The sequence below is a fragment of the Petromyzon marinus genome, chromosome 6, assembly GCF_048934315.1.
Source record: "Petromyzon marinus isolate PM22_M1 ecotype Great Lakes invasive population chromosome 6, UKy_Petmar_22M1.pri1.0, whole genome shotgun sequence".
NCBI lineage: Eukaryota > Metazoa > Chordata > Hyperoartia > Petromyzontiformes > Petromyzontidae > Petromyzon > Petromyzon marinus.
The window spans coordinates 3823737-3851060 of NC_133672.1; the positions used below are offsets into that span (position 1 = coordinate 3823737).

The 27324-nt window shown below is 41.5% G+C and overlaps 1 protein-coding gene across 8 annotated transcripts; it reads right to left on the minus strand.

The window, feature by feature from the left end:
- Nucleotides 1–1000: 1000 nt before the first annotated feature.
- KIZ (kizuna centrosomal protein) lies at nt 1001–27082 on the minus strand. 8 transcript variants are annotated; one of them, XM_032948321.2, is made up of 18 exons: nt 26634–27076; nt 25406–25468; nt 25032–25194; nt 23869–23949; nt 22413–22911; nt 21500–21737; nt 20875–20964; nt 15806–15886; nt 14527–14559; nt 11940–12077; nt 11069–11242; nt 10393–10543; nt 10023–10164; nt 8202–8291; nt 5785–5896; nt 5316–5489; nt 3618–3658; nt 1001–2826 (listed from the first exon to the last, which is right to left on the minus strand). In XM_032948321.2, the coding sequence occupies exons 1-18, from the start codon at nt 26696–26698 to the stop codon at nt 2723–2725; spliced, it is 2439 nt and encodes an 812-aa protein (XP_032804212.2). In that variant the 5' UTR covers nt 26699–27076; the 3' UTR covers nt 1001–2722. The 8 variants fall into 8 exon arrangements, with proteins under 8 accessions (XP_032804212.2, XP_032804214.2, XP_032804213.2 ...); XM_032948323.2 differs by lacking the exon at nt 20875–20964 and having other exon boundaries at nt 26634–27075; XM_032948322.2 differs by lacking the exon at nt 14527–14559 and having other exon boundaries at nt 26634–27074.
- Between the last annotated feature and the right edge of the window lie 242 nt (nt 27083–27324).

The window sequence follows — 27324 nt, forward strand, 5'->3', positions numbered from 1 at the left end:
GAGAGCTGATCGATAGCGCTGGATGGCACCACGCTCGGCGTGCAGTGCCGGCCCCTACAGGATGGGGTGTGGGAGTGCCGGCCATGGGAATGGGGTTACTAAGGGCCGTGGCACTCTGGTTGACCCCAGAGGACACGTGACCGGTTAAGTCTACACAGGGGCCCCAAGTGGGGGCTAGGGGTGGTCACGTGTCAGGGTCGAGATCCTGCTAGAGGGTTCTAGAAGGTGGTCGTGGCCAAGAGCGGAGCCAGCCACGCCGCAGAGGATCTAAGCCGGGTCCCCCAGAGGGACCGGCGCTGTTGTTCATCCTGAAGAAATCTTCATCAACGTTCTACCGAGTCTCCAACACGTGGACCTGGACCCGAGCTGTGGTCCGGTCCGTAGTAGCTAGTTAGTGTAGTTAGCCTGGTGATGACCACCAGGCTAACTACACCAGTCACGTGATAACTAGTGTAGTTAGCCTGGTGGTCACCACCTGGCTAACTACACCAGTCACGTGGTAACTGGTGTAGTTAGCCTGGTGGTCACCACCTTGCTAACTACACCAGTCACGTGGTAACTAGTGTAGTTAGCCTGGTGGTCACCACCTGGCTAACTACACCAGTCACGTGGTAACTAGTGTAGTTAGCCTGGTGGTCACCATCTTGCTAACTACACCAGTCACGTGGTAACTAGTGTAGTTAGCCTGGTGGTCACCACCTGGCTAACTACACCAGTCACGTGGTAACTAGTGTAGTTAGCCTGGTGGTCACCACCATAGGTTGTTATTCTGTTCAGGGGCAGTTACCCCGTGTGTTGGTGTTAAATAAATGTGTTGCCTCCCAGAGTACGTCTGCGACTCAGTTGAACTCACGACACATACAGTCTTAAGATTCCAATCAGCTGCAGTGCTATTTGGAAGATTACAGATTCATTGTGTCTCCCCTACATTCCTGCTGTGCATTACAGGTTTAAAGAATTATCTTTCATATGCAGTAAGTACACTTCCAAACAGCACGACTCTTGGGGTGCACATTTATTTATTAAAATTATTAAGTAAATTAGAACACAAGTCAAGGATTTCAAACGTGAAAACTTTTCTAGACTAATTTGCAGCCTTGCAAATGAACGTAGTCGCATTTTGCCATTAATATTATCTTTTGAGTTAGATCGAGCAAATATAAACCCGTCACAACCAATTAGTAAGGTTTGTCATGTAAACAAACATGCCAATTCGTTACTAGTATAGCACACTGGTGTGTTGGAGGGTAAATTTTGTGGTTTACTCTCCAACACACCGGTGTGCTGAACTCGTAAGGAATTGCCACATTTTGTTTACGTGACAAACATTACTAATTGGCTGTGTCGGGTGGTGGCGGGTTTAACAATACATTCATATTTAAGCAAACTAACCCAAAAACCTCCTATGGCTTATTTCATGTTGAGAAACATTTCATGTATTCCATTGTGGTCATGAGTTAAGTATCTTACTAATATTACACTGCTATAAGACAACGTAGGCCATTCTCAGGAAGGCTAAATTAACTTACACATCTTTTTCCTGGTTCTTTCGGTAAAGTCGCGTCGAAGGGAAATAATGAAATAATTAATACTCTATCTTATTATGCTTTATTTTTAATATTTTATTATTTCCCTTCTACGTGGTGACTTTACCGAAAGAACCAAGAAGATGAATCCCTGCAGTCACGAAAGCTTTAAATCGAAATGTACACATCTTTAATATTAAACATTATCCTGGATATTTGATTATCTTTAAAGTGGTGGAATAACATTTTAAACAGTTTAAACGTTTAAGTTTATTCCATAACGCAAGGTCAACTTCATTGCAATTAAAATCAAAATCTTTTGAAATTGTTAAGTCTCTGACCCATCTCTCCAGCGCTAAGTCTCTCCTTTGCACATAATCTGGAATGATGACGCTGGCTGACTGGGCGTGGCCTGGCAACAACCAATCAGCATTCAGTGGCCAAATCCCATACCCAAGCCTTTAAAAAAAAATGAACCAGCTTGATGCTTTCAATTTTCGCACAGCAAACGCAAGGGAGGTTCAGTCACATCCCTCCCACAGTGGCCGTGGCCGTTTTTGACGATCGAGTCACCGGGTCGGCAGTGCATGCCGAGAAACGCATTCACTCGAGACAATCGCATGAAGGCACGGGTTATTTCCCATTGTTAACGGAATCACCGGCACAGCCACTAAAGACAATTCCCATTTTCGCAGGAAAATAACGAGGACTAAATCAACGTGGTGTGATAATGTGGCCCAGTAGTTCCCTCGCTGGGATACAAACTTGGCGATCCGAGTTCGATGTCCATCCATGGCCGAGTGTACTGGAAGAGTGATATCTTAACTGGCCCCGACACCCACCTTGACCAGCCCACACTGCAGACCAATGTGGTGAAGTATGATCAAACAACTGGCTCTGACACGATATCAGGGGGAGGCCTTTCTCCAGGAATAGATTGGCAAAGGGTTGTATTTATAGGTCATTATTATTACTCCAGCACTACAAACTGAAGGAGGTAAACCTTACAACTGGTGATACCAATAAGACGGCGACAAAGCCTTGCAAAATGAAGAGACAGAACAATACAAATTTAAATAATTGTTGTGAAAATGCATAACTAAATTACAGTAGCACTGGATAATGTAAAGCACACCAAAAAGCATAACAAAATATAAATGCATCCACATTCATTGTTCAAGCCTCGCTAAAAACCTTTAATCGTAAAAGTCATCAAAGTCATCTGCCCTTGCTTCTTGACCACGTGGACTCAGGATGACATCAGCGTCTGAGATACTGTCGTCCGAATCGCCCCAGAATGCTGGCACGCGGAGACGGGGGAAGAGAAGGGAGATTAACTCGCACGCGGCTCGCAGCTCTGCAGTATTATCGCACTCAAAAACACATTGCACAGACCGGCATTAAAAATACCACAACCGTTTGCCTTTCGCCGTTTGCGCCAAACAGGTCTTCAAAGAAGTGCAAAATTGAGAAAGCCAAAGACCCAAAGCAATCGAATCATGGTTGTTGAAAGACTCGGTTACAAGTCAGCCCACAGCAGAGGCTGGCCTGAAATGATTCTCCCCAATATTTTATTTTTTATATTCTTTTACTCTGCACATATTACAAATTCAAACACCCAAGTATTCTTTCATGCAGAAAATTACTCTCCTTCCATCTGGAGATGCAAGATTTATGTAATGCATTTCCCTTGTGAAAGGTATACAGTAATGAGAGATGCCTTTCAGAATTGTAACGTGCTTTGTAAAATTGCACCTCACATTGCAAATTCAAACCGTTGCTTTAATGAGTAAATCAAAGACATGCAATTCAAAGGTATACTTTTTTATATTTTATATGTTTAATGTTTTTTTAAATGCAAAAACAGGACTGTGAACAATCGAATTAAACCGCATCAGACTGTATCATGTTTAAAAGCTTTTACCTTGGTATTGTCTACATATTGTTTCATTAATGAACAATAAACAAGTTTCACTCGAACTTATTTCTAGTTTGATTAAGAAATAAGGTGAATTGCAGTTTAACCCAAATGGTTAATCCCATTATCAGGGCTTTAGCAATATCATCAAGCAGCCTTGATCCCGTACATACCTTTCTTATTAAATCCTGTGGCTGCAGTGGTCTGCGATTCCCTTTGGTAAAAAAAAGAGACATTAAATAGGACCTTGAAATTAAACACTTTTGAACTATGGCCGTTTTTCAAAACGGTTTTCAAATACATGTCTTGGATACAGGATTTTATGTGCACACAACATACCCTGCTTTGACAATTTTTGTGTTATGAATAAATGTGCGGCGATGCATCGATTAATATCCTTGAAGCTTATGTTACATGTGTAATGACATAGAATTGGTCACTAAGTAGCATATCGCTGGCTGCTGGCAGGGAAGGGGATCTGCAGCTTGTAGCAGCCCTGACAGCAGGCCACGTGATAGACCCGAGAGGGATCTAGGGTAAAGGTTACGGAAGAGACACGTCGAGGGCCCGCTAGTAGGTTCTAGAAAGGGGGCGTGGCCGGGGCGGAGCAAGGCCACGCTAACAGGATAAAAGGGGACCCGGAGCAGAAGCTCGGGGCCGTCGTTTGGAGTGGGATCCCCGTCGTCGTCGTTGCTGTTGAAGATCGTCACCATCGCTCGCTGTCGTCTCGTGCATTCGTCGCTGTCGTCTCCACTTGATAATTGCGCTGCTAGTCGGTAGGTGGCTGTCTAAGTTCAGTGCCATCAGTGTCAGACGGCTAGCGTTGTGTTGTCGGCTAGCAACTAGTGTAGAGTTGTGTTTGAGCGAGAGGACAGAGTGTGTAACAGTATGCTCGGTGTTAATTAAAGAACTGCCTCCAAGAGTTACGTCTCCAAGTCAGTCACTACACATGCACCGAATCGTGTGAAGAATCAATGTTTTTGGATGTCTACGGGTTACATGTAATGGCTTTTGTGAGACATGCAGCCACTAGAGGCACTACCATTCACTGCAATAATAAACAAATAGATTCTGAACTGAATTACAATTGGGGGGCTGAATCTTTAAACCTCTAATGATGAAAATACAATTTACATAAAATTCACCATTATGCTATTGTGTATAATTCCCTGCAATAAACAAATTAAAATACATATGTAAAGCAACAAATCGTCTTGGATCACAGGTCACGTGTTGGGGAAAAGTGTGGGTACTTCCCAAGATGCCTGGGCATTGTGGAGAAGCAGGCCAAATACCTTCTAGAGCAGTTCTCCAGAGCTCTGCCTCGTGGAGTCCCTTCAAACTGCAGTAGAAACTAAACTATTTTTATTTTTACAGGAAAGGCCCACTGAGCGATATGGCTCTTTTCCAGAAATGAGCCGGCCACAAATGACAGCTCCACTAAGTGACTTATGATTGCTGAAATTTATAGCAGCCAAATACTCGAAAGGCACGTTTATAAATGTGGAGGGGAAAAAAGCGGATGACCCGGAGAAAAATACATGCGACAACAAGGAGGACATGCAAACTCCAACTATACAGGTATCAGGGTCAGTATTAAACCAACAACCTCCTCCTGTATACCAGGTGAGGCAGTTAACATCTCACCACCGTGGCACCAAACGGTAGCACGAGCTAGCAATTGCTGGGACCCCCCTGTACCTTTTCAAGAGTTGGGATAAACAACATTTAGCGGCGTTGTTTTTTGTGCTCATGGCGCTGGCCATGGTACGGCGAGCTATTTTAGTCACACACACACACACACAAGCAACTCTTGCCCACATTTACACCTTGAAGATCTCTGGACACTTTCCAGCCAAAACGTGTTTTACCTTGGTCCCCGCGGGGGCGTAGTGCCAGCCGCTTTATTTGGTGGGGAGTGCTCCGTGTTGACCGTAAGAGGTTTGGGTGATGGAGTTTTGGATCGTCCGTCGTCGGATGATTTCACGGGGCTGCTCCTACTGCCTGAAGCTCCGGGTGAAAGCTGCACTGCCCCTTCTAGATCCCTGAGTATGTGTCAAATGCCAGAATAAATTTCAGCTGGGTTATATATACAAACAAAAATAACTTAAACGTTTCGGGAGGCACAGTCGCCGTTGATTAAATTGGAAGTAGGTGCGTTCTAAAGTCAAACAGGTATGTTCTCAAGTCAAATTTCCGTGTGATCACTCTGTCATTACAATCAATGCTCACGTGAGATTATACTCTGAGCCACAACAGCAGTGATGACAAAACAACAAGAATAAATGTGTTTACAGAATATGTAATAAAATAAAATTATTATTTTTTGTGTACAATCACCTTGATTGGACACTTTTCTGTCGACCTGGAGATAACAATGCTTCTATGTCATCATCATCATCGTCATCAGATTCAGCTTGTGTGCCATCATTCCTCGACAATTTCTCTGCACCTTGATGGATACGTAAAAAAAATACACATGGATGGCAATCAAAAAAACAACGCTATTCTTAAAAACCATTACACTCTAGCGGAGCACAATCTTCAAGTTCTGAACCTTTTGGATAGGCGTTTGACATTTTACAATGTCGTGCCATATATATAACAAAAAAATACTACAATGACATTTACTCAATTACAGTAAATGTGATTGGCACTTTTTAAAATCGGGAAAAATGTTCGCAGACGTATCGTCATTACTGGTGTTTCATTATCGGAACGATTCCATGAAGTGAATGTGTCGATGTTCACGTGCAGAACTCGTACGAGGCAACAGAATGTGGGCCCCTTCTCACCGCAAACACTTCCCGACAGGTGCTGGATATCTCTAGATAGAAACTACTGAACTGTAACACCGAGTATCCACTGTCCATCAATAGCCCTTCATCTTCGTCTCCTATGAACCTTCTGTAAGGCTTTTTTTTTCTGTCATCCCGCGATCGAAACAGTGTTATGGGAAGAGGGGGTGAGAAATCAAATAACTGGCCACGTATGTGTAAGCTTTAATCTGACACGGTAGTGACGAGGATTGCAAAGGCTTTCAGCCAGAGACTGAGTAACAGCCATGCAGCTTAACTCGGCAGTGATAAGTTGCAAGAGAAAAAAATATCTATTCTGCAGCACTATGTTCCGAACATAGAAGTCGTGACCTCTAGATGTAACAGATTCTAAAGCAACAACCATCACACTAATGCACTGTTACACTTAGAAGTACTATTGTCGAGCATAATAAATAAAAATAAAGTACTGCGCATCTTGAAATTATTCTCGTCAGTCACATTCAAACGCAAAAGAATACCGATACCATTTTCAATCATTAAGAGACGTAACAATAACATTAATAAGTGCTTGTGTTCCATGAACAACTGACCAGTCTTTCAGTCAAGATTACAATTCTGCTTACAGCACTAGCATCGTGTATTTTTTGGCGGAGCTTGGAAAGGATTGTGAATTGACCACCATGCATACTATGTAGGGGTGTGTGTATGAATGCATTAATTCATTAACATCCATAAGGTCTCACTCTCGTGATACACGTATGACATTCTGCTTGGAAGGGGAGATCATTTTGACTTGGGAATAGGGGGTGGTATTTCCTTGTTATTCGCGAGTGATAGTAATGTGCATGTTATTTGGTAATTTGACTGTGATTTGCGAGTGAGAACAACACAAATGGAATGGTAATTAGTGTTCCCTCATCATTCACGAGGGATACGTTCTGGAGATGCTCGTGAGCAGCAAATTTCGCGGATAATAATATTGGCCTACGAAAACCTATCTTTGTAATGAATTCCCTGCACTAAATACATAAGCTATTAAATACATACAAATGATCTCATCACTTTATCTCATCATCACTTTCTCGCATCACATTCTCTCTCATCACTTTATTTTTCTCTCTCTCTCTCGATGCAGTCGAGTAGAGTTCCAGACGAGATGTATGTTGAACTTCTTTGGCACCGTACATAGCCAAACGCAAAGCACCTGATAGCCAAAATCGAGGATATCAAGTGCGTGAATCACAAGGGAATAACGTTCCGCACTATGAATCCAGCGACCTGAGAACGATCCACGGCCACGGAAAGCATCAGTGGCTCGTATCATCGGAATTTCCCCTGCCTCACCCCCCTGACTCCCCCTTCACCAATTTACATTGACCAGCATGGTGAAGTATGGTCAAAAATCACCCATGGCCAATAGTAGATGGGGAGACCTTCATCCAGGAGTGGCTTGGAAATGCAAAATGACATAACCTTTAAGTGACCTCTGCTGCCACAATATACGACCCTGCCTATTTCTACTTCCATTGACATTGTTCCACGTCTTAATTCCGGTTCACAATTCAGCAATATGTTAGCGACAACATTAAGCAATGACATGTTTGGGTTGTGTACAGGTCCTGATGTCACGACTTAGAATTGCCAGCTTCAGAATTGATGATCGGCAAGAGTGGAGTAATGCAGATGATGATGATGATGTCACAGGTTATTGTGACATGCTGTGTCTCAACAGTCACCGACTCCAGTATGTAAAGTGTGTGTGAGCAATCTGGACTGTCATTGTGAAGAGCGAAATACATATCTGTGCGAAGATGCAAAAGATAACGCATTTTCAATTAAGAAGTACAAAACATGACAGTCATCATCTCTATGATAGCGGTGGAAAACATCAGCTAATGTTATGAATAAGATAAATAATATTTGTTTTCAAACTGTGCCATGCAGACAGCATTTTTATTTATTTTTGTTTATCATTACTTGATTCCTTTGGATCCAGTGAAGGGGCATTGTCATCAAGGGTATCCTGCTTCAGTATACATTGTCGCATCTGCAGGTATGCTTGTGACTCTGCAATGAGAGAATGTACAATTTGCGGGAAGACTGGAGAGAGACAGATATACACGACTATTTGGTAATTACAAATGCCCTGCACCATGTATACCAAAGGCATATACAGTAAAAGCTTGGATTGTGAGTAACTTGGTCTGCGAGTGTTTTGCAAGACGAGCAAAATTTTAAAATATTAATTTGATAAACTATTTGGTAATTACAAATGCCCTGCACCATGTATACCAAAGGCATATACAGTAAAAGCTTGGATTGTGAGTAACTTGGTCTGCGAGTGTTTTGCAAGACGAGCAAAATTTTAAAATATTAATTTGATAAACGAGCGAGGTCTTGCAATACGAGTAATACGTGTACACGCTTTGTCTGCCAAGCGTCACGTGATCACAACTGATATACGAGTGCTTTGATATACGAGTGCTTTGGATTACAAACACGTTTCCGGAACGAATTATGCTCGCAATTATTTATTACACAATTTTACTGAATTTACTCCAGTCCTTTGGTGAGAAAAGTATTATTCTACATTAAAAAAAAAAACCTTTGAGTCGCAAAAATAGCAAGACGAGTTCTCGCTCACTCTTCAGTTCGTTGCACTTTTATTATTCCTAACATACCTCCAAAACAGACAAGCTCAAACAACTTACTTCCAAACCAAAAAAAGGGTGCACGCTACAGATTGGCGAATTATTTTTTTTTTCCCACATACAAACAGCAAGGAACAGCAATCGCAGAGCCGCAAATCAATCAGCCAATCAGTGAACAAAGTCCTTGTGGCTATTTCAGCGCTGTCAAAAGCTCTGCAGCTAGGTAACCTCAAAGTCCTTCACACAAGCACCCGGGCGCAGCCAATAAAAACACCGTTATAATCATCTCTTCAAAATTTCTGTCCACCTAAAAAAAAAAACTTCAACCGAGGAACTCACTTGAACGCTGATGGCTACAAACAATAGCTGTGACAGGATGTTGGAAGCCACTTCAATATGGCCTTCTGAAAATTACAGGACTAGATGGAACAAAATCTCGAGGCTTTCCGTAGGATGCAAAGATAAACGACCCGTATTGATTACTGGATTCTGCGCTAATAAGAAATTTGAGAAGGATTTTCGTTGTCTAATTGCATTCTACAGATGTTTGTATTGTTTGGAGCAGTAAAAAAAACCTCGTGCAATGTGAATTTAGCTTATGCCTGAATGTTTCACTCTGTAAAGGTGGTTTTTATTCATTCATGTTTATTTAGTTTCGTTCATTTTTCAATTTAAGAATACCTTTAGAACACTTTGCCGTGTTTTAGCTGCGGGACATATACCAAATCATGAAAATGGTGTATAGAATATATTAGAGCCAAGGTATCAATTTCAAGAATATCACTTCAAGAATTACTTAAATGACTGAGAAAATAAAAGCATCAGCAACCGAATGGATTACGTGATAAATATAAAATAAGTCCAAAGTACAATACTTTTATAAAATGTCACGATCAAATATTTTTTAACTGCCTGTGCTCATTCGCAAATGTAATTTTACAAAAATGTACAGCATTATTCACTAAAATCAAACCCAAGTTGTAATTTTGAAAGTGGAGTGGGTGAATTCGTATATTAACCTTTGAATTCTACACAGGAATTCCTAGACATCTGAATTTCTATGAAGCCTTATAAAATGTGACCACATTGTTAAACAAACAGTAATTATGAATGGGTGAAACGCATTGCAAAAACAGTAAAACAATACCGAGGGTTTTAACCAGCTGGGCTTGGCTAAGTCTGTCGCTCTTGGACAGAGATCCCGAGTCATCTGAGGCTGCCCGACTCAAAGACCTGTCGGGTGAAACTGCTTCTTCTCCTTCTAGAAGATTTTTCAGGAGTTCTACTGCCTGTGTGTTAGCAAAATGAGAAAAAAAAACCCAACAACATCTTTCGTATTAATTAGCAGCAGTGTGTGTGTGTGTGCAACCACAATTGTAAAACTAACACACCCTATTTCACATTCTTCAAATGCCTCAATAATAATAATGCCGATTATTTACAGAATACACAAAGCCTCACCGAGTTTGAAAAATACATGGCGAGTGAAACGCACAAGGGTGTCGAGTGGAGTATACCTTGGGGAGATGCTCACAAGTTTCAGAGACAAGGAGTGGCCCAAAGAGAGTGGCGATGTCACTGGTGGACAGGGCCCCATGGTGGATGAGATGAAGAGCGTGTTTGTACCAGCGCTCCCACAACAGCCCCGAATCCACTTGCAGGTGAGCTCTACAAAACACGTGTTTACACCATTGATTTTCTCTGCGTGGCCAGTATTTAAACATATCTGTTTAAGCAATAACGAAGCCAATATGCTGAATGCCCTGTTTTTCGTTGACAAAGGCTCTCTGCATGTTGAACTCCTTTCGCATCGTATGTAGCCAACCGTGCTAATCGGCTATATCAACTGGGAGTGCCTGCTTTGCGATCGGCTAGAATTGTGACTTCTCTACAGTAAAAGTCGAACACGTTTCTGAGTCCCAATACCAATGGCAATTTAATGGAATTTAAAACAAATTAAAAAATATATTACTTTGGAGAAAATCAAATTTTATTTGTTTAAAAATGTGAACCTTTTTACAAGCTTGGAATGACGCAATATCACCGGTGCTGTGCCTACAACAATTGCACAAGCTGATTTAAATCGCTACTACTTGAAGGAGCCTCTGTCCCTGAAGATGCTTACAAACGGCCATCATCAACGCGACCATACTTTGTCATAAGCCACTTGTCTGGTGATGCAGTAAGCCTAACCGTAGTGTGTCCGCAGTGACTGCAGTCAGGTCTGCAGTGAGTAGTCCCTCTGGCAGCAGGCAACCATCAGTAGTCTCTTGGGAGAACCTCTGCAGCTGCTGCAGAACCACAGCTCCCAGCGTGCTCAGCTCTGGCCGCTCTTCTTCCAAAGAGCCACCGCCACTATTGGAAAACCTGGAAAAGGATGACAGATCCAATTGAGCGGCAATGATGATGAGTGTTGTTTACATATGCACGGTATTTATAATCAAGTCGCTGTTCAGTAGCTGAACTTGTCTACTAACATCATTGCAAGTGTCATCACTCTAAACACTGTCCAGCATAAATACACGGTAATATATATGGGAGTACCCACACTTTACCCCAAAACACGCATCGATCGGCCGTGGTGTGCCCTGTTTATACTCCTGGCTGGACAGCAACGAGGGAATTTAAGAAAATTCGCCCATTTGTTTCAACTGCCACGCTGTGAGATCAAAACGGCAACTCCTGTATTGAAAGTCCAGTAGGCTAGCCATTACACCACAGCGGCATAAGGAACTAAATATCAATAATGAAGGGGTTTATTTGGGTTAGATCGCGTAAACAAAACATACCATTTCGATGCTCGTTCAGCACACCAGTGTGTTGGAGAGTAAACCCACATTTCCAATTAGAGCACGACATTTCAATGGTGATTACAATCAGCTTCATCAGGCAATAGCCAGCATTGTGGAGAATTCCACCAACGCTGGTGTAGGGTTTAATGACACATTTATATTTACTCCATACAAATATATAAACATTTTGGATGTTGGTCGCGGAAGCAGACTTGTTAAACCCCAAAAAAATATCAAGTTATTTTTAAACGGCAAAACACAGATGCGCGCACCTTATAACCTGTGCCATGTCAGCAGGGCGGACCGCAGTAGAGATATACAGCTGAGAGCTGCCTGCTTCCTCACAGTATCCCAGCGTCTGCTCAATGGTTTGCAGGAGGTAGAAAAGCCCCGACACCGTCAACTCTGACCTGCGCACCCAGATAGCCAAACACACTCATGTATTCATGCACGATCATGTGCATATGCAACCGGCCGCAGACGCAATACGTAAAAGATACACCCTACAGCTCTACAGAGTCTCAGGGCAATTGGTGTTATCGAGCACCTATTGAGGTCGGCAAGACCCCCAAGGGAATTGTGTTGCCAGTATCTTACACGGACACCTTTGTTTCCCCAATACGGTACTGCTGTTTGCACAATGCAGGAGGTACTCATTCAAGACTGAGCTGACCAAGAGGAGGTCAAGAACCAGTTAAGATAATCATCGCTGATGTTAGCTGTGCCTGAAAATAGAACGTGTTGCTGAATTCGTGCCGCGCGAACCGCACACCAGTGTCATGGTTTTCAGTTCGATGCTATCGATCAGTACCAGGAATACAATGAGGGAAAAAAGTATTTGATCCCCTGCTGATTATGTATGTTTGCCCACTGACAAAGAAATGATCAGTCTATAATTTTAATGGTAGGTTTATTTGAACAGTGAGAGACAGAATAACAACAAAATCCAGAAAAACGCATGTCAAAAATGTTATAAATTGATTTGCATTTTAATGAGGGAAATAAGCATTTGACCCCCTCTCAATCTGAAAGATTTCTGGCTCCCAGGTGTCTTTTATACAGGTAACGAGCTGAGATTAGGAGCACACTCTTAAAGGGAGTGCTCCTAATCTCAGCTTGTTACCTGTATAAACGACACCTGTCCACAGAAGCAATCAATCAATCAGATTTCAAACTCTCCACCATGGCCAAGACCAAAGAGCTCTCCAAGGATGTCAGGGACAAGATTGTAGACCTACAAAAGGCTGGAATGGGCTACAAGACCATTGCCAAGCAGCTTGGTGAGAATTATTATTTTATTGTTTCCCTTCAACGTGACTTTAGCGAAAGAACCAAGAATATAAGGTGACAACAGTTGGTGCGATTATTCGCAAATGGAAGAAACACAAAAGAACTGTCAATCTCCCTCGACCTGGGGCTCCATGCAAGATCTCACCTCATGGAGTTGCAATGATCATGAAAACGGTGAGGAATCAGCCCAGAACTACACGGGAGGATCTTGTCAATGATCTCAAGGCAGCTGGGACCATAGTCGCCAAGAAAACAATTGGTAACACACTACGCCGTGAAGAACTGAAATCCTGCAGCGCCCGCAAGGTCCCCTTGCCCAAGAAAGCACATATACATGCCCGTCTGAAGTTTGCCAATGAACATCTGAATGATTCAGAGGACAACTGGGTGAAAGTGTTGTGGTCAGATGAGACCAAAATGGAGCTCTTTGGCATCAACTCAACTCACCGTGTTTGGAGGAGGAGGAATGCTGCCTATGACCCCAAGAACACCATCCCCACCGTCAAACATGGAGGTGGAAACATTATGCTTTGGGGGTGTTTTTCTGCTAAGGGGACAGGACAACTTCACCGCATCAAAGAGACGATGGACGGGGCCATGTACCGTCAAGTCTTGAGTGAGAACCTTCTTCCCTCAGCCAGGGCATTGAAAATGGGTCGTGGATGGGTATTCCAGCATGACAATGACCCAAAACACACGGCCAAGGCAACAAAGGAGTGGCTCAAGAAGAAGCACATTAAGGTCCTGGAGTGGCCTAGCCAGTCTCCAGACCTTAATCCCATAGACAATCTGTGGAGGGAGCTGAAGGTTCGAGTTGCCAAACGTCAGCCTCGAAACCTAAATGACTTGGAGAAGATCTGCAAAGAGGAGTGGGACAAAATCCCTCCTGAGATGTGTGCAAACCTGGTGGCCAACTACAAGAAACGCCTGACCTCTGTGATTGCCAACAAGGGTTTTGCCACTAAGTACTAAGTCATGTTTTGCAGAGGGGTCAAATACTTATTTCCCTAATTAAAATGCAAATCAATTTATACCATTTTTGACATGCGTTTTTCTGGGTTTTTTTGTTGTTATTCTGTCTCTCACTGTTCAAATACACCTACCATTAAAATTATAGACTGATCATTTCTTCGTCAGTGGGCAAACGTACAAAATCAGCAGGGGATCAAATACTTTTTTCCCTCACTGTATGTTCATCACCATTGCCATTATTGTCAGTGCACAAATATAAATAACTATATTAATGTTGTAAAGTGCATACTGCACAAACACGCATTCACGTCTTCAAAAGCATACACGAACTATGCACAGACGCAACACACACACACACAAATGCACATATTGCGTACGTAATGCACCATGCAGGGTCCACCACGCAGGGTACTTGTATTGAATTATTTGTGGCTGCCTTAATCAGGGTTTACTATGGATACATTTGCAATATTCACAAAAATCAATAACAGCGGAACATATAATTACGTCAATTAAAGCGCACGCACACAAACATCCATGTGGGTGAAGAATATTAATGTTTTAGATGTTTCAGGTTGATGAGGAACACAAATGTACCTTACACATGCACTTAAGCTTTCATCTTCTGTTCTGAATGCAAGGCAGAGAGGCAATTTTTGATTCTCTAGGGTTAAGCATATGATCGAGGTTTCCATCAGAATACACAAACTCGCCAGCATTTGTTAAGAGCACTTCCATAAATGCTCGCAAATTACACCAAAAAGATCTGCACACCTAAATTACTGACAATTACTGGAAGTGGCCAATGAAGGCAGCAAACTGCAGGCAGTGTATCTACTTTTTTTTTTCCTCCTCGAGCTCCAGAATAATTTGGATGCGAGCACTGAAGCAATGATCTGCGCACCGTGAACTCCCGCGGACCCGGGGTTTGATTCCTAACCGCGACGGCTAACATCGTCGGTGATGAATGCTACCGAAACCGCTCCCGCATCACCAACTCGCCATGGGCCAGCGTGGTGAAACAGAGTAAAACAACTTCCGTGGTCAACACAAGGTAGGGGAGAGGGTCGTCGTCATCCATCAGCACTATTTTTTAAAAGAATTTCTTTAAATTGATGCGTACACTGTATACGTCACAATTTTATTAAAATCATATATTACCATATGCAGATGTGGACAAATACAAGATTAACAATTATGTTCACGCCGTTTAGTTGCATGTACTTGTGGCAAGATTCACGTTCAAATAATGCAAAACATTGATTTAGTGCATGTTACGTTGTACCCTATAATTTTTGTTCATAGTCAAGCGGGTGATCAATCAGGCGGTGCTCTCTATCTCTTGAAAGCAGCCGATTTCAGTCCCTCTCACAGATAAAAAAAACATCAGGGTGTTAACACAATCAGGGGGGAATGCAATAAAAGATCCATCATAATCTTCCCTGGTCCCAGGCTTTAATCTCTGCTCGTTTATTCCCTCAAGACGATAGCGGCAAGATAGATCTGTCAGTGTTGTCAAAAGGAGGCAGCTGAGATTGCATTTATTACAAACAATCACGGCATCTATCATTGGGGACCACTAATGAAAATACGGGTAGGTATGTGGCTGAAGAAATCTGCCACTCTGACCTCAAATCTGCCAACTTCTACACCACAAATCCAGCATCGGGTCAAAAGTGTGGGCCTAACCCTCAGGAGGGAGCTATTTGTCTACGCAGTTGTCCTGGCGCTGCAGGAGAGAAAGTGCTGTGGCAGTTCTTCAGTTCAAGTCACAAAATGCAGAGGTCACGCGGGGGAGCCTAAAAATAACCCTCTCGGTGATGGGGAAAAGTGGCAAGTATGTTTTCAATGCCACAACATTTATGTTATTACGTACTTTTCGCTTGCAAACACATTTTCGTCTTGGTCGTTCCTCTCATCAGCGGTGTGTTTGTCTGCTGATAGTGGGTGGTCCGCACTTAGCATTTGAAGCACAGTGAGGACAATAGGCCGGATGTAGAGGTCAGAAAAAAAGGGGAGGAAAATGAAAGGACGCACCCAAAGATTAATCTCAGCTTTTGTAGGAAGTTACATTCAAATGATAACTTGCACTATGGAAGAGATCCTGACGTATTAATGTGTATACAGTACTAGAGAATGGCATATGATAATAATCGGTGAATGTAAAGTTGAGTCTATAGACAGAGAAATATAAATACGCATTTTTTAAAGAACATTTACATTTATACATTATACATATACCAAACCTTCAATCAACTTTAAACCTTACGAATCAATAAGCCAACATTGTCAAGTGTATATTAAAGTAGTAAACAGCAATTTTATATTATCATGAATCTATGCAGCTAGAATGAATGCCCAACTCGTTTGTAGCTTAAATGCGTATTAAAACATATTTAACAACAGACTTTAGGGCCAAGAATCGCTTTTTGGCAATACGGTTGGCAGTACTGTGATAGGATACAGCTGATAAAGTGCTCTTTGAGTCATGCAGATAAAAAGTAACGGAGCAGCCGTTTCATAAATGTCGTACGTGCTTTGAAAGAGATCAAACTAGATTGCTATAAATCTCTTCACTTTCTATCACATCCAATCCCTGAGGTGCAATTTCACAAATTTTAGAGTGCTTCATTATGGGTATTGTTTCAGACCACCACGCGGGTATATTGGATTGTTTTTATAATGCCATAACGGAACATCTAATATTGCACGGTGGTATTTTCAGCGCACAATATTAAAAAAACCTTCGAGGCGTTTTATTATTATCGATAACGCAAAACCCTTCAGAAAACTTAACGAATTTTAATATTGAAAATAAAGCACCGTATAAAAATCCTACTTCACCCTAAAACCTCAACCAAGATCCCCGCCAAACTGCAAAAAGTACGCTTCAAGTAATAACACAAAAATCTCCGCATGCATCAGCGACCCCCGTGGCTTTGTGGAAGCCTCAATAGGCCTCTGGGCCTCAGCGTATGCTTGCGACATAATTGTTCCGCCATTTTCCAGTAATTTCTAAGCCGAGGTCTCGACCTTCACCCCTTTCAGCACCAGGGTTCTCCACCAGTTGCCCAAGCAACAGAGAGAGAGAAAAAAGACCAAAAAAATAATTATATTTAGACCCTTCCAAGATATTAATTGAGACAGCATTACTGCAAGGCTATAACCCCTTTCACTGGTAATGTATAGAGCAAGTGTTCATACAACATTGACCATTCCCAACAGATTATGAACACAATATTTTAAGCTATATATTATAAATATAGTTATATAAGGTGTAATGACATGCCCCTCATACATGCCACTGCCCTGGCTGACACATTAAAAGCATATGTATGTGTGTGCTCTACACTGAAAAGGGGTTAGGGGTTAAGGTTAGGGTTAGCAGTTACCCTTAAATGGAATCTTCAACAATACTACACGTGGCCTTCCAAACAGCAGCAGCAGCATCCAACCTCGACAAAATTGACACGTTCACCTCAGCCATGCCTCACTCCATGAAACACCTCGGAATGTCAGCTTACCCACCGCACAACGTGTTACGAGGCTGTTCTCAGAAATAGACATGAGATTGAAAGATTTCCCCAAGGGGCGTCCCTGCAAGATGAACTCTGGGTGGTGTGTGCGGAGCGCGCTACAGACCTCATTAACACGGAGTAATAGGTTTCCTGCAACAAAATAACCTGCACGGCCAACTCTATTTTGCTGCCCATGCAACAGTTGCTCAGACTGATAGAAATGAGGAAATATGACTCGAGCGTGGCGGGAACTCTGTATGTACTTGCCGGAAAGTCTCTACGCAATCTCACACCTGGTTACCTAACACTCAGAACTACGCGTGCTTTCTCTACTTGCTGTCAAGTCATATGTTGTGAATGTTAATGACGTTGGGAAATTTTTCAAATGTGTAAATGTAAACATGCATTTCTCACCAGATGTTGGAAAGTTTGTTTTTAAAAATATATTCACGCGATTGTTTCAGGGGTTTTATCAAGAGGATCGCACGTGTTCAAATTTGTAACGGTAATTATATAACTCACATGGGTCAACTTCCGGCAAAATTTAGATACAGGGGATACGTCTCCGAGACGTACTAACTCATTTTAAATACTCCGTTGAATAAGTACATGATGATACTCTCTTCACTGCAGCTTACAATTATCCTTATTCAATGGCAACTTCAAGTGAAAACCTTGAGGAAGATTTTCAGTCCCCTTATACGAAATGTTTTGGTTTTTATCATGTTGTTCGTGCAAATTGCATTTCACAATCGCTGAGGAACAACAGGCAAGTAATTAGTGTTCATCAAAAATGTTTAAAACCACTACACCATCAAAAATATCCAGTTTTCTACTTTTAAGTGTTACATGACAATTCTCTTTTTTATTCTGCACATTATATAACAAGTGACTGAGCGAATGTGCCGTGTAACACTGTGCCCTAAAATGGGGAGCGGTAGTGTAGTGGTTAGGGCGCTGCGCTACGAACCCAGCGACCCAAGTTCGATACCCGCTCACGGCCAATACCAGTGATGATTATCTGAACCGGTCCTGGGCCTCTCCTATTTCGACTCAGCCTCAAATGAGTACCTGGTGCGGTGTGTAAACATCGCCACCAGTGTGGTACTGGCCATCCGCTCCCTCGTGTGCCGTGCCAGCCTTCATAGACGCTCGCTAGCAGTACTTGTCCCAAAAGTATAAAAAGGCTATAAGGGTGATCTTTGTCTGGTGTCCTAAAGTTACAGAGTACTGTGGTTAGGTAACATCCTTAAGAATGCCACAAATAAAAGGTTTCGATTTACTTAAAACATAGTGATATATAGCCTGAAACTGTCCTATGACAAACTGTCAAACATGTTATCACAATTGTAAAGTGTACCAAGATGAGTGCATATATGAAGGAATGTGTTTCTAATTCCGACAAATATGTTACAGATATATTCCACGATTGTGAAAGTCTGAAAATGTATCGATGAAAATGATCCATCATTTGGAAGGAGACCGAACACATTCTTACTTGGACAAAAACATTGCTGGGGCAAGCAAGATGATCTGAAATAATTTGCGCACAAGTCAAGTGTCAAAGTGAAGAGAGCTCAACATAATTGTGGCAAAGAAGCGACACATTAGACTTGAATTTTTGCGTGTTTTAGTTTCTCCCTACTCCAGAAAACATTCTCCTTAGTGGAAAAATCACTGTAATCACCAGAGGCAATAAAAGGACAACAAATGCATTGATTATACGATATTGCTATGCCTTGCCATTAAATGACTTGACCCAGGTGATGGCGATGTGTTACGACGGAAAAAGCACATTCCAAAACACTCCATTAGAATGTTGCTCAAGGCTTTTGGTGCTCTTTTTGCACGGGTAATTGTGCATCATTTTTATGGTTTTCTATTGTATAGGGCCAACCAATTATCTTTACGTGCATTTGTGGTTGGTTCAATACAGATAAAAATGACCATTTTTACATTCCGTATCCCGATTTGGAGTGGATGTTGCATTTTTTTAGATTATGAAACAAGTGCTGTGTTACTAAAAGAAATGTGACAAGCAATGCGGTGTATTTAAATTTCATGCGTAATAAATAATGTATCGACCATCATACGTAAAACAGCAGAGTCATTCTACTGTGTAGCTTTTCACGGTTGTGATGAACGGCACTCCGATACGTTTTTTGGGTTGCGCAGGCATGTTGTTCAAAACCACGTGTGACATTTCAAATCCAGTTGCTGGAATATTCTTTGAGAACTAAGTACAGCAGTTCCAGAAAAAAACTGAAGAGTTCCCAAGGAAGCTCCCAGCATGTGCAACGAAAGGTCAGCCATCGTGCTGAGCACGATGGCTCGTGCCGAGCACGATGGCTCGCCAAGAAATGCATCGAAGAACAGATTAATTCAGTATTATCACAGCACTTAATACGGCATCACACCTGGCGATCGGTATATGCAGTACTTTCATAAAAGGAAACACTAAAACAATCAAAGATGTCATCTACAATTACTAGAATTGTTTTATGCATTGTTACCAATGCATAAACACACCTGTATGACCTATTTTATTCCTCTTTGCTTTCAGCACTGCCCTCATGCTCTCTGCAATTTGTCTTTTTCAGAATTTCCCTCTTCTTCCCCCTCAACCTTCGTCTCTTGTTTCTCTTGAACAACAACCTCCACGTTTTCATCGCAATTTCCCTCCACCTTTTCAAAGCTCAGCGGTGCATTATCTATTCCAATGTCATCCGTTTTTTGTGCGTTCTCCTCTGTGAGATCGTTTTCAATATCGCCACAGACAAGCGCCGTGTCAACAGTTAGTGGAAAAGCCGCATCTTCAGCTTGGTCGTATTTCCCATTATCAACGTAGCCATCTTCACATTTGCTGACTTTACAAATTGGAATGTTGAGTGGTTTTTTCTACCTATTTTGTATCCCTATGTCTGCTTTTTGAGTTTTCTCGTATGCTTGCTTTTTTCAGTTTCCATTTGTGTCATCTGCTCTTTTGTGTAATTCATGTTGACCAAGACCATGCCTTCTTTGTGTTGCACAGAAAAGCATTTTGCGTTTGGATTTTTTTCTCAAAATTCGAACTCAAGACTTAATCTACTCGAACAAAAAAAAACTAAAATTAAGCAAAGCAACCACTGCACAATAACAAAAAAACATATTCTCGACAATTTCTAAAGGAACAAATTAAACTAAAATATGTAGTGGTCACGTGAACAATTTACGAGAAATAATCTAAATGCTGACGCAATTTCAGTTTTCAGTTTCTTTATTTTGGTATAGCCCTGTGAGCCATTCGGCTCTTGAATCGGGTGCAACCACAATTTACAACACGATAACTTCTAATGCCTACTAACATGGAGGACAACAACAGGATAAGGAATGCGATATTCTCATCAGGCAAAACATATATACATGAAAAGACTTTTGCCAGACTTACTTGAAATTTTCCACTGGAAACGTATCAGAAGAGGAAAGGTCTCCGTGTTGTATTACTACTCCCTCTACTGGGAGCAGCAGAGTGAAAGCTCTTTTGTCAATCGGCGATGAAGCAAAAGGGAAAGAAACGTAGCATTCACCTAAATTTCACTCAGGATAATTTATACCTGTGCGATAAACATTTTATCTCAATTGCGTCAAATTTTATAACAAAGTTAATGTTAAAGAGCCTGAAAACCAATGTCATTCTACTATTCCCCATTTCCACATACAACCATCATCCAACCCGTTGCTAAGTTTTTATCTTTTCCATCATGATTTATACTTTGTAATTATATTAGTGTCATACTTTGTTGTTGTATTTGTTTTCTGAGAATTTAACAAAAGAAAATTGACATAAAACCATTTAACTTGAGTTAGGAATATTGTTTTTTTGCCGCAACCCACATTTTCCACATTGAATAATATAATTAACCTTCAAGTCCTAAATTGCTACTAACCTTTAATATGCCTGTTCACTTGCCATGACAAAAAAAATGTATCGTGAAGCCGCACAAAAGCCAAATCACCCCAAGAGAATTGTCATGCAGGCAATGAGGAATTTTCTGCTGTAAAATTCAACTTACTGTGCCTCAAAGCTTGTGGTCCTGGCTGTATTTGGAGTTGATGTCTGGTCAGGCCTTGAGTCCAGCTGATAGGTCACGTGCCGCTGTGCCCCAGAGCTACTACTGCCCATCTCTGAAGGTTGCTTTAAATGTCCCTTTCTCAATGCACCGCTGTCTCTGACAGACGTCAAAAACTCCATCTGGGTAGGCTGTTCTTTGCCAAACCAATCTTGTGAACCATTTTCCACTCTGGATGCACCTGTAAAGTTATCATAATGACAGAGCCATAATCTATTAATGTCATATCTAAGTTACTATTCTGCCTAGTTGTAATAAAGTTACATTAAGCCTCACCAGAAGTTGTCTCTCGGCTTTCAAACTTGAATATATATACCTTTAAATTAATATTCAATATGCCAGTTTAACACATAGGCTTTCGTAACCAATATCATCCATAATATAGGTTTCTTTGGGTTAGATCACGTAAGTATAAATGTGTCATTAAACCTGCCACCACCCGACACAGCCAATTAGTAAGGGTTGTCACGTAAACAAAACACAACATGTCGTGGATTTGCTCTCCAATACTCTTGAGTGCTATACTAGTAACGATTGGCATGTTCTGTTTATGTAACAACCTTACTGGCTGTGTCGGGTGGTGGTCGGTTTAACGACACATTTAAATTCACGCGATCTAACCCAAAATCTGTATTATGGATTCACTATGCCATATGCAAGAAGGCAACAACTCTTTACCACAACTTACAATTTATACATACATATAATTGCATTTCTTTAGTGTTGTTGTTTTTACAGTAAAATTATCGAACTGCTGCCAAGCAGTACTATTTACAATAGACTACGGTAAAGTAATGGCAGCAGTGTTAATAATTTTAAGAAAACACGATACATGTCGACAGGTAATGTTTCATACCTTCTTCAGACGAGTCACCATCTGTCTCTGGTGAACGAGAATCCACATTCTGAAGTGCTGGGTCTACAGCTGCCTTCACGGCAGTCTGCATGGTGTGGCCACTATTTCCCTGCGACCTTTCCAACGGTCTACTGCCATTCACATCCGAAAGTTCACTCGACGATCTTTCTTGCGATTCCGGACGCATTGCATACCTCCTTTGGTAGTTTGGGCCAAAACTGGCTTCATCGTTTACAATCCCGCCATCAAGTAAGGGGCCATCATCGGGGAAATGGAGCTGTCGACCAATATTTGGAGTTGAGGCAGCAGCTGGTAAATGATGACCAAGGCCCAGAGACATCCCAGGCAGTGTGTGTCTTTGATATGTGGGCACACTGAGCCCAATAATATCTGCTCTTTTGCCTAATCCATAATGATCAATGAACCCTTCAGCTGGATGGTGCAGTCGGGAAAACGACGGAGTGGAATCATTGTCATTGTCTTGTTTTGTTCCTGCGCACTTAAAAAAAGTAACAAGACAAGCACGAATTGCCATTAACACCAACCAAAAGACGTGTTAAAACTCTGCACGCGAATACCATACTTCAAAAGATTCCTGACAGCACTTTAATTTCAAAGATGCAATGGTGCTAAAGCACATGCATGTTAAGCATTTGCAAGAGAGAGAGAGAAAAACAATTGAACGAGGCCTACTCCCTAATCTGTTATAATACGAACATTAAACCCAATTAATGCATAAGTGGGTACTTGCAACTTGTAAAGAACCCCTCACACTGCAACAACACAAATTCTGTACAGCCAGCTCTGCAGTGTCCGCTTCTTGACATATAAAGCTTTAAAGCCACTCCTCTATCTGCTATGGAGAGGCTTCTATTTCTCCAGTTGCTTTAATAATCCATGTTTCACTGTATTCATAATGCAAGTGCTCGATTGAATTCAAAAGGCATGCAGCAAGGTGCATATTGGTGTTTAGATGTAGAGCTTAGCGATGGGTCAAAAAACATTTTAAACGATCTCTTTTGCCTCTCTGTAAAAAAATGAGCGTGACCAGCAAATAACATGAAGGCAATGTTGATCGCATGGAATTTCTAGGCGTGCAAAACAATGATATGAAAGATATACATTTTATATTGACATGTGTTTGGAAACCTCGAGTTAGCTTGAAAATATCTCGCAAGATCCTAGCAGAATTCCAGTTATTCCTAAAACCTATAAACCATCGCCCAGCCAATCAGACCATAGTCACGCATGCTAAGAGGGCTTCAACCTTTGCCTTTAAGATAGGCCCCCATCCAATGGGCAGATTTACGAACAAACCACATGATGAAAGCCTACGTGTTAAGCCACACAATGAAGGATCCAAACTGTTACTTTGCTTTTGCAAATGCTTCATACTGATAACAGAACTGTTATTCAGTAAATATTAGCCGTGTATAATCTGAAGTTGCCCACATACCTGGAGGACTTCTTGTCTTTTTTTTCCCAGCTGCTCTTTCCAAGATGGATAGAGCTGTTCCACCTGCTTTTCATACTCCAGCTAAAGTCACATCCATGTCAGTACTGTATCATTACAAATCTGTATAATGTAATATGTCCCTACTTCTACGATGAAGATGAGCTGTTTTCTAAACTTGACAATTTTGTTATGTTTCATTTTATAAAAATGTTAATGATGGAAGCTGTTCCAGGAGCTCTAGTTAACGGCGTTAATGCCGAATAACCTTTATACACGGGCTACATTTCAACCAGGCCAGCACAAGGCCCACAGCGATATCAGCACTTTACCACTTACTCTTTGACAAGCTGAGCCAAAACCAAACTGTGATCCGCTTGCCCCAACAAGACATCTGATTCTGCATCGAGGCCAATCAGGGCCAGAGATGGGGCTAGTGACGCAATAATTACTGGATACGTCATTATCACGATCCATGGATACAGTATTTGCAAAAATGTTACTTTTTCTCCCATCTATTACATGTTAAACTTCTTAACATTCATGAGGGAAATAAAAAAGATACTCTACTTTTGTTTGACAATGTGTTTTAACCCAGACAATGTGAATGCCGTCACATGTAACACAGCCATCTTTGTACGTAAGTACGTTGAACTTATATTCTTGGTTCTTTCGGTAAAGTCACGTAAAAGGGAAACAATAAAATAAAAATATAAAACAAATAAAATTATCACGACGTTTCGACTGCAACACAAGCAATCATCATCAGGTGCTGTGGATTTCGCACCTGATGATGATTGCTTGTGTTGCAGTCGAAACGTCGTGAGAATTTTATTGTTTTAATTTTTTATTATTTTATTGTTTCCCTTCTACGTGACTTTACCGAAAGAACCAAGAATATGAATCCCTGCAGTCACGAAAGCTTTAAATCAAAATTTACGTTGAACTTCTTTCACACCGCATGTAGCCAACCACGCTAATCGGAGGTGCGAGGAAGGACACCACACACGAAACACAAAAAGCAGTTAACTTTAACGAGCGGGGTTTTTTTTTTGCAGCAAATATCACGGTTCATAATTGATTTTTAAGTTCGGCCACGTAATCAACTTTTGGGGGGGGCCTTGTCAAAAAAACCAAAAACCTCCTAGATGAAGAATCGCGGCCACCTTCACACGGCGTAGAGTGTCCGTGCGGACCGCGAGCGAGGTCTCCTGTGCGTCGATTCGATCGCAATCCTGCAGCAGCTTCTGGTTTCGATGACGAGCTGCCTGCTCGCGTCCGCACACCTCCCGCAGGTAGTCCTGGAGCTTGGTCACCTTCAGCCTGGAACTGGCCAGCGTTTGTGGCCACGAATACACCTCACATTTGCCATAGTCAACGCGCACCTTTTGGTCCTAAAATTCCAGTCCTTACAAAGCACTATGTGTCCATGTTTGCCAACAAGGTACGATGCGAGATAAATAGCCGTTATACATTTTATTCATCACATCTTTACAATGCTGTAAATTTGATGCGTAGTAAATATTAATGAATAACTCACATTCTGTGGTCTGATTTGCTGTATGCAAATAACTTTCTTTCCAGCTCCAATCTTTTTTTCTCACTGAAAAAAACCCACAAATTCATCCGAAATGTTTACAGCGGTACAAGCGCTATGTATAAACTCGAAACGTGTAATTGCCATGTTATTTAAATAGCACGCTCCTGTGATGTATGTAATGTGTTCAGTTTCAATACACTGTCATGTCCCAAACGCAATTGTTCGGAATTCAAAATCCTTTAACGCAAGAAGATGCATGTGCCAATAGAACAATCTATAATACATTGTTTGATGCAATGTGTTGCTTTATTTACTATTCCGGATAGATAACATATCAGGATGTGTATGCTGTGTGTACCCTATCTGTCCTAGCATCTGACCTTATTCTATCAGCACCATACTACACCAAATAGGTGTTGTATCTCAATTAGGTAAATGTTTTATTTAAAAAAAATATCACATCTTTTTCTGCTTACAGCTGTTTGGCAGGAAGATATCGGCATGAATAGCGTTAAGGTTCCCAACACAATGCAGGCCTGTATCACCTCGGCGTGGTTTACTGCACACGTTACAGCCAATCTTACTGCTGGATGATCACGTTGATTTTGAGCTTCAGAGCTCAAAATCAGATTCTTTATTTAGACTGCGTGAGGAATCCGATGAGCTATGAAGCTCTTTTTCAACAGATGTCCAGTAGGGGCGGGTCAGCACGTTACAACAACACTAAAACACGACGGAAGCGCAAAGTATGGGAAATGTAAACAAATCGCTTTAAATATCTATTTATTTATTATTAAAACTATTTTTATCTTACCGAGTAAATCCCACTAATCTATTCACTTATTCGTGATCGGCGCATTCTCGGAGATTAGACCATAGGCAGTGTGCAGGACGGTCCAGATGTCTTGCGACCCCCATTTAATTCTCTAAAACTAAAAAAAAATGCTTAATGTTTATTGAAAACAGAAATGAATATGTAGAGGGGGGAAAAAATGTTAGGGGTTAATTAATTAGGGCGTCACAAGACATCTGGGCCACCAAGTACAGCACCGTGTGCGTGTGCAAACGTTCTGTATATCAGCGTGCTTAATCGACAGTAGAGTATTAAGAACGTAGTGGAGTATTAAGAACGTTATCCCGAGCTGTTAGTAGAAAATTAATGATAAACAAGGGTTACATTGTCATCCTTTGCAATGAGAGAGGGCAGCTTTGGGTTAAAGGCCTGTACCTGCTGTGTAGCCTTTGTTGAATCTCCGACACATTCGCATAATACCCAACAGGGTTATACGACATATCTGATCAATACCGACCACACCTGCACAAATATCGTCGAAAACAACGACAATTTTAATGTCTAATTAAGCAACGCAAGGAACAATGACGTGGCCGATGCGACGAACGGCGAAGCGAGGGCGGAACTTTTTTTTTTGTCCGTACGCAGCGGCGAATTGTTTCCCTCGGGCTGGGGGGGGAAGAAAAAAGATTAACACTCGCGCGGCTCATGGTCACGATTCCCTCGCTAAATTTGTTTATCTTAAAACACAAATCTCGTACTCGTCGTCATTACACATTACACACACACAATAGCCGCGCACCAACATCTTAATTGGAGGGTTTTTTTTGTTTGTTTTTAGTTTCCCAACATGAGTAGCTCGTGTGTGTGTGTGCGCGCTGCGTGAAATAGTTCCGTTTCGCACGCCGGGCGGGCGTCGTCAAGGCAACGCGCTCGTTACTCGGCGTGTTCAGTGAGAGAAGAATTAGCAACAACAACAACAATAGTAATAATATAAACAACAATATCAACAACAATAATAGCAACAATAATATCAACAATATCAACAGCAATAATATCAACAACAATAATATCAACAACAATATCAACAATAATAATATAAACAACAATATCAACAACAATAATA

Coding starts and splice junctions, on each gene's coding strand:
- KIZ (XM_032948321.2), bottom strand. CDS start 26,698: ATGTCGTATAACCCTGTTGGGTATTATGCGAATGTGTCGGAGATTCAA. Junction 10,544..11,068: donor GTCACTGCGGACACACTACG/GTTAGGCTTACT, acceptor CGTGTTTTGTAG/AGCTCACCTGCAAGTGGATT. Junction 5,490..5,784: donor CAGAAAAGTGTCCAATCAAG/GTGATTGTACAC, acceptor ACACATACTCAG/GGATCTAGAAGGGGCAGTGC.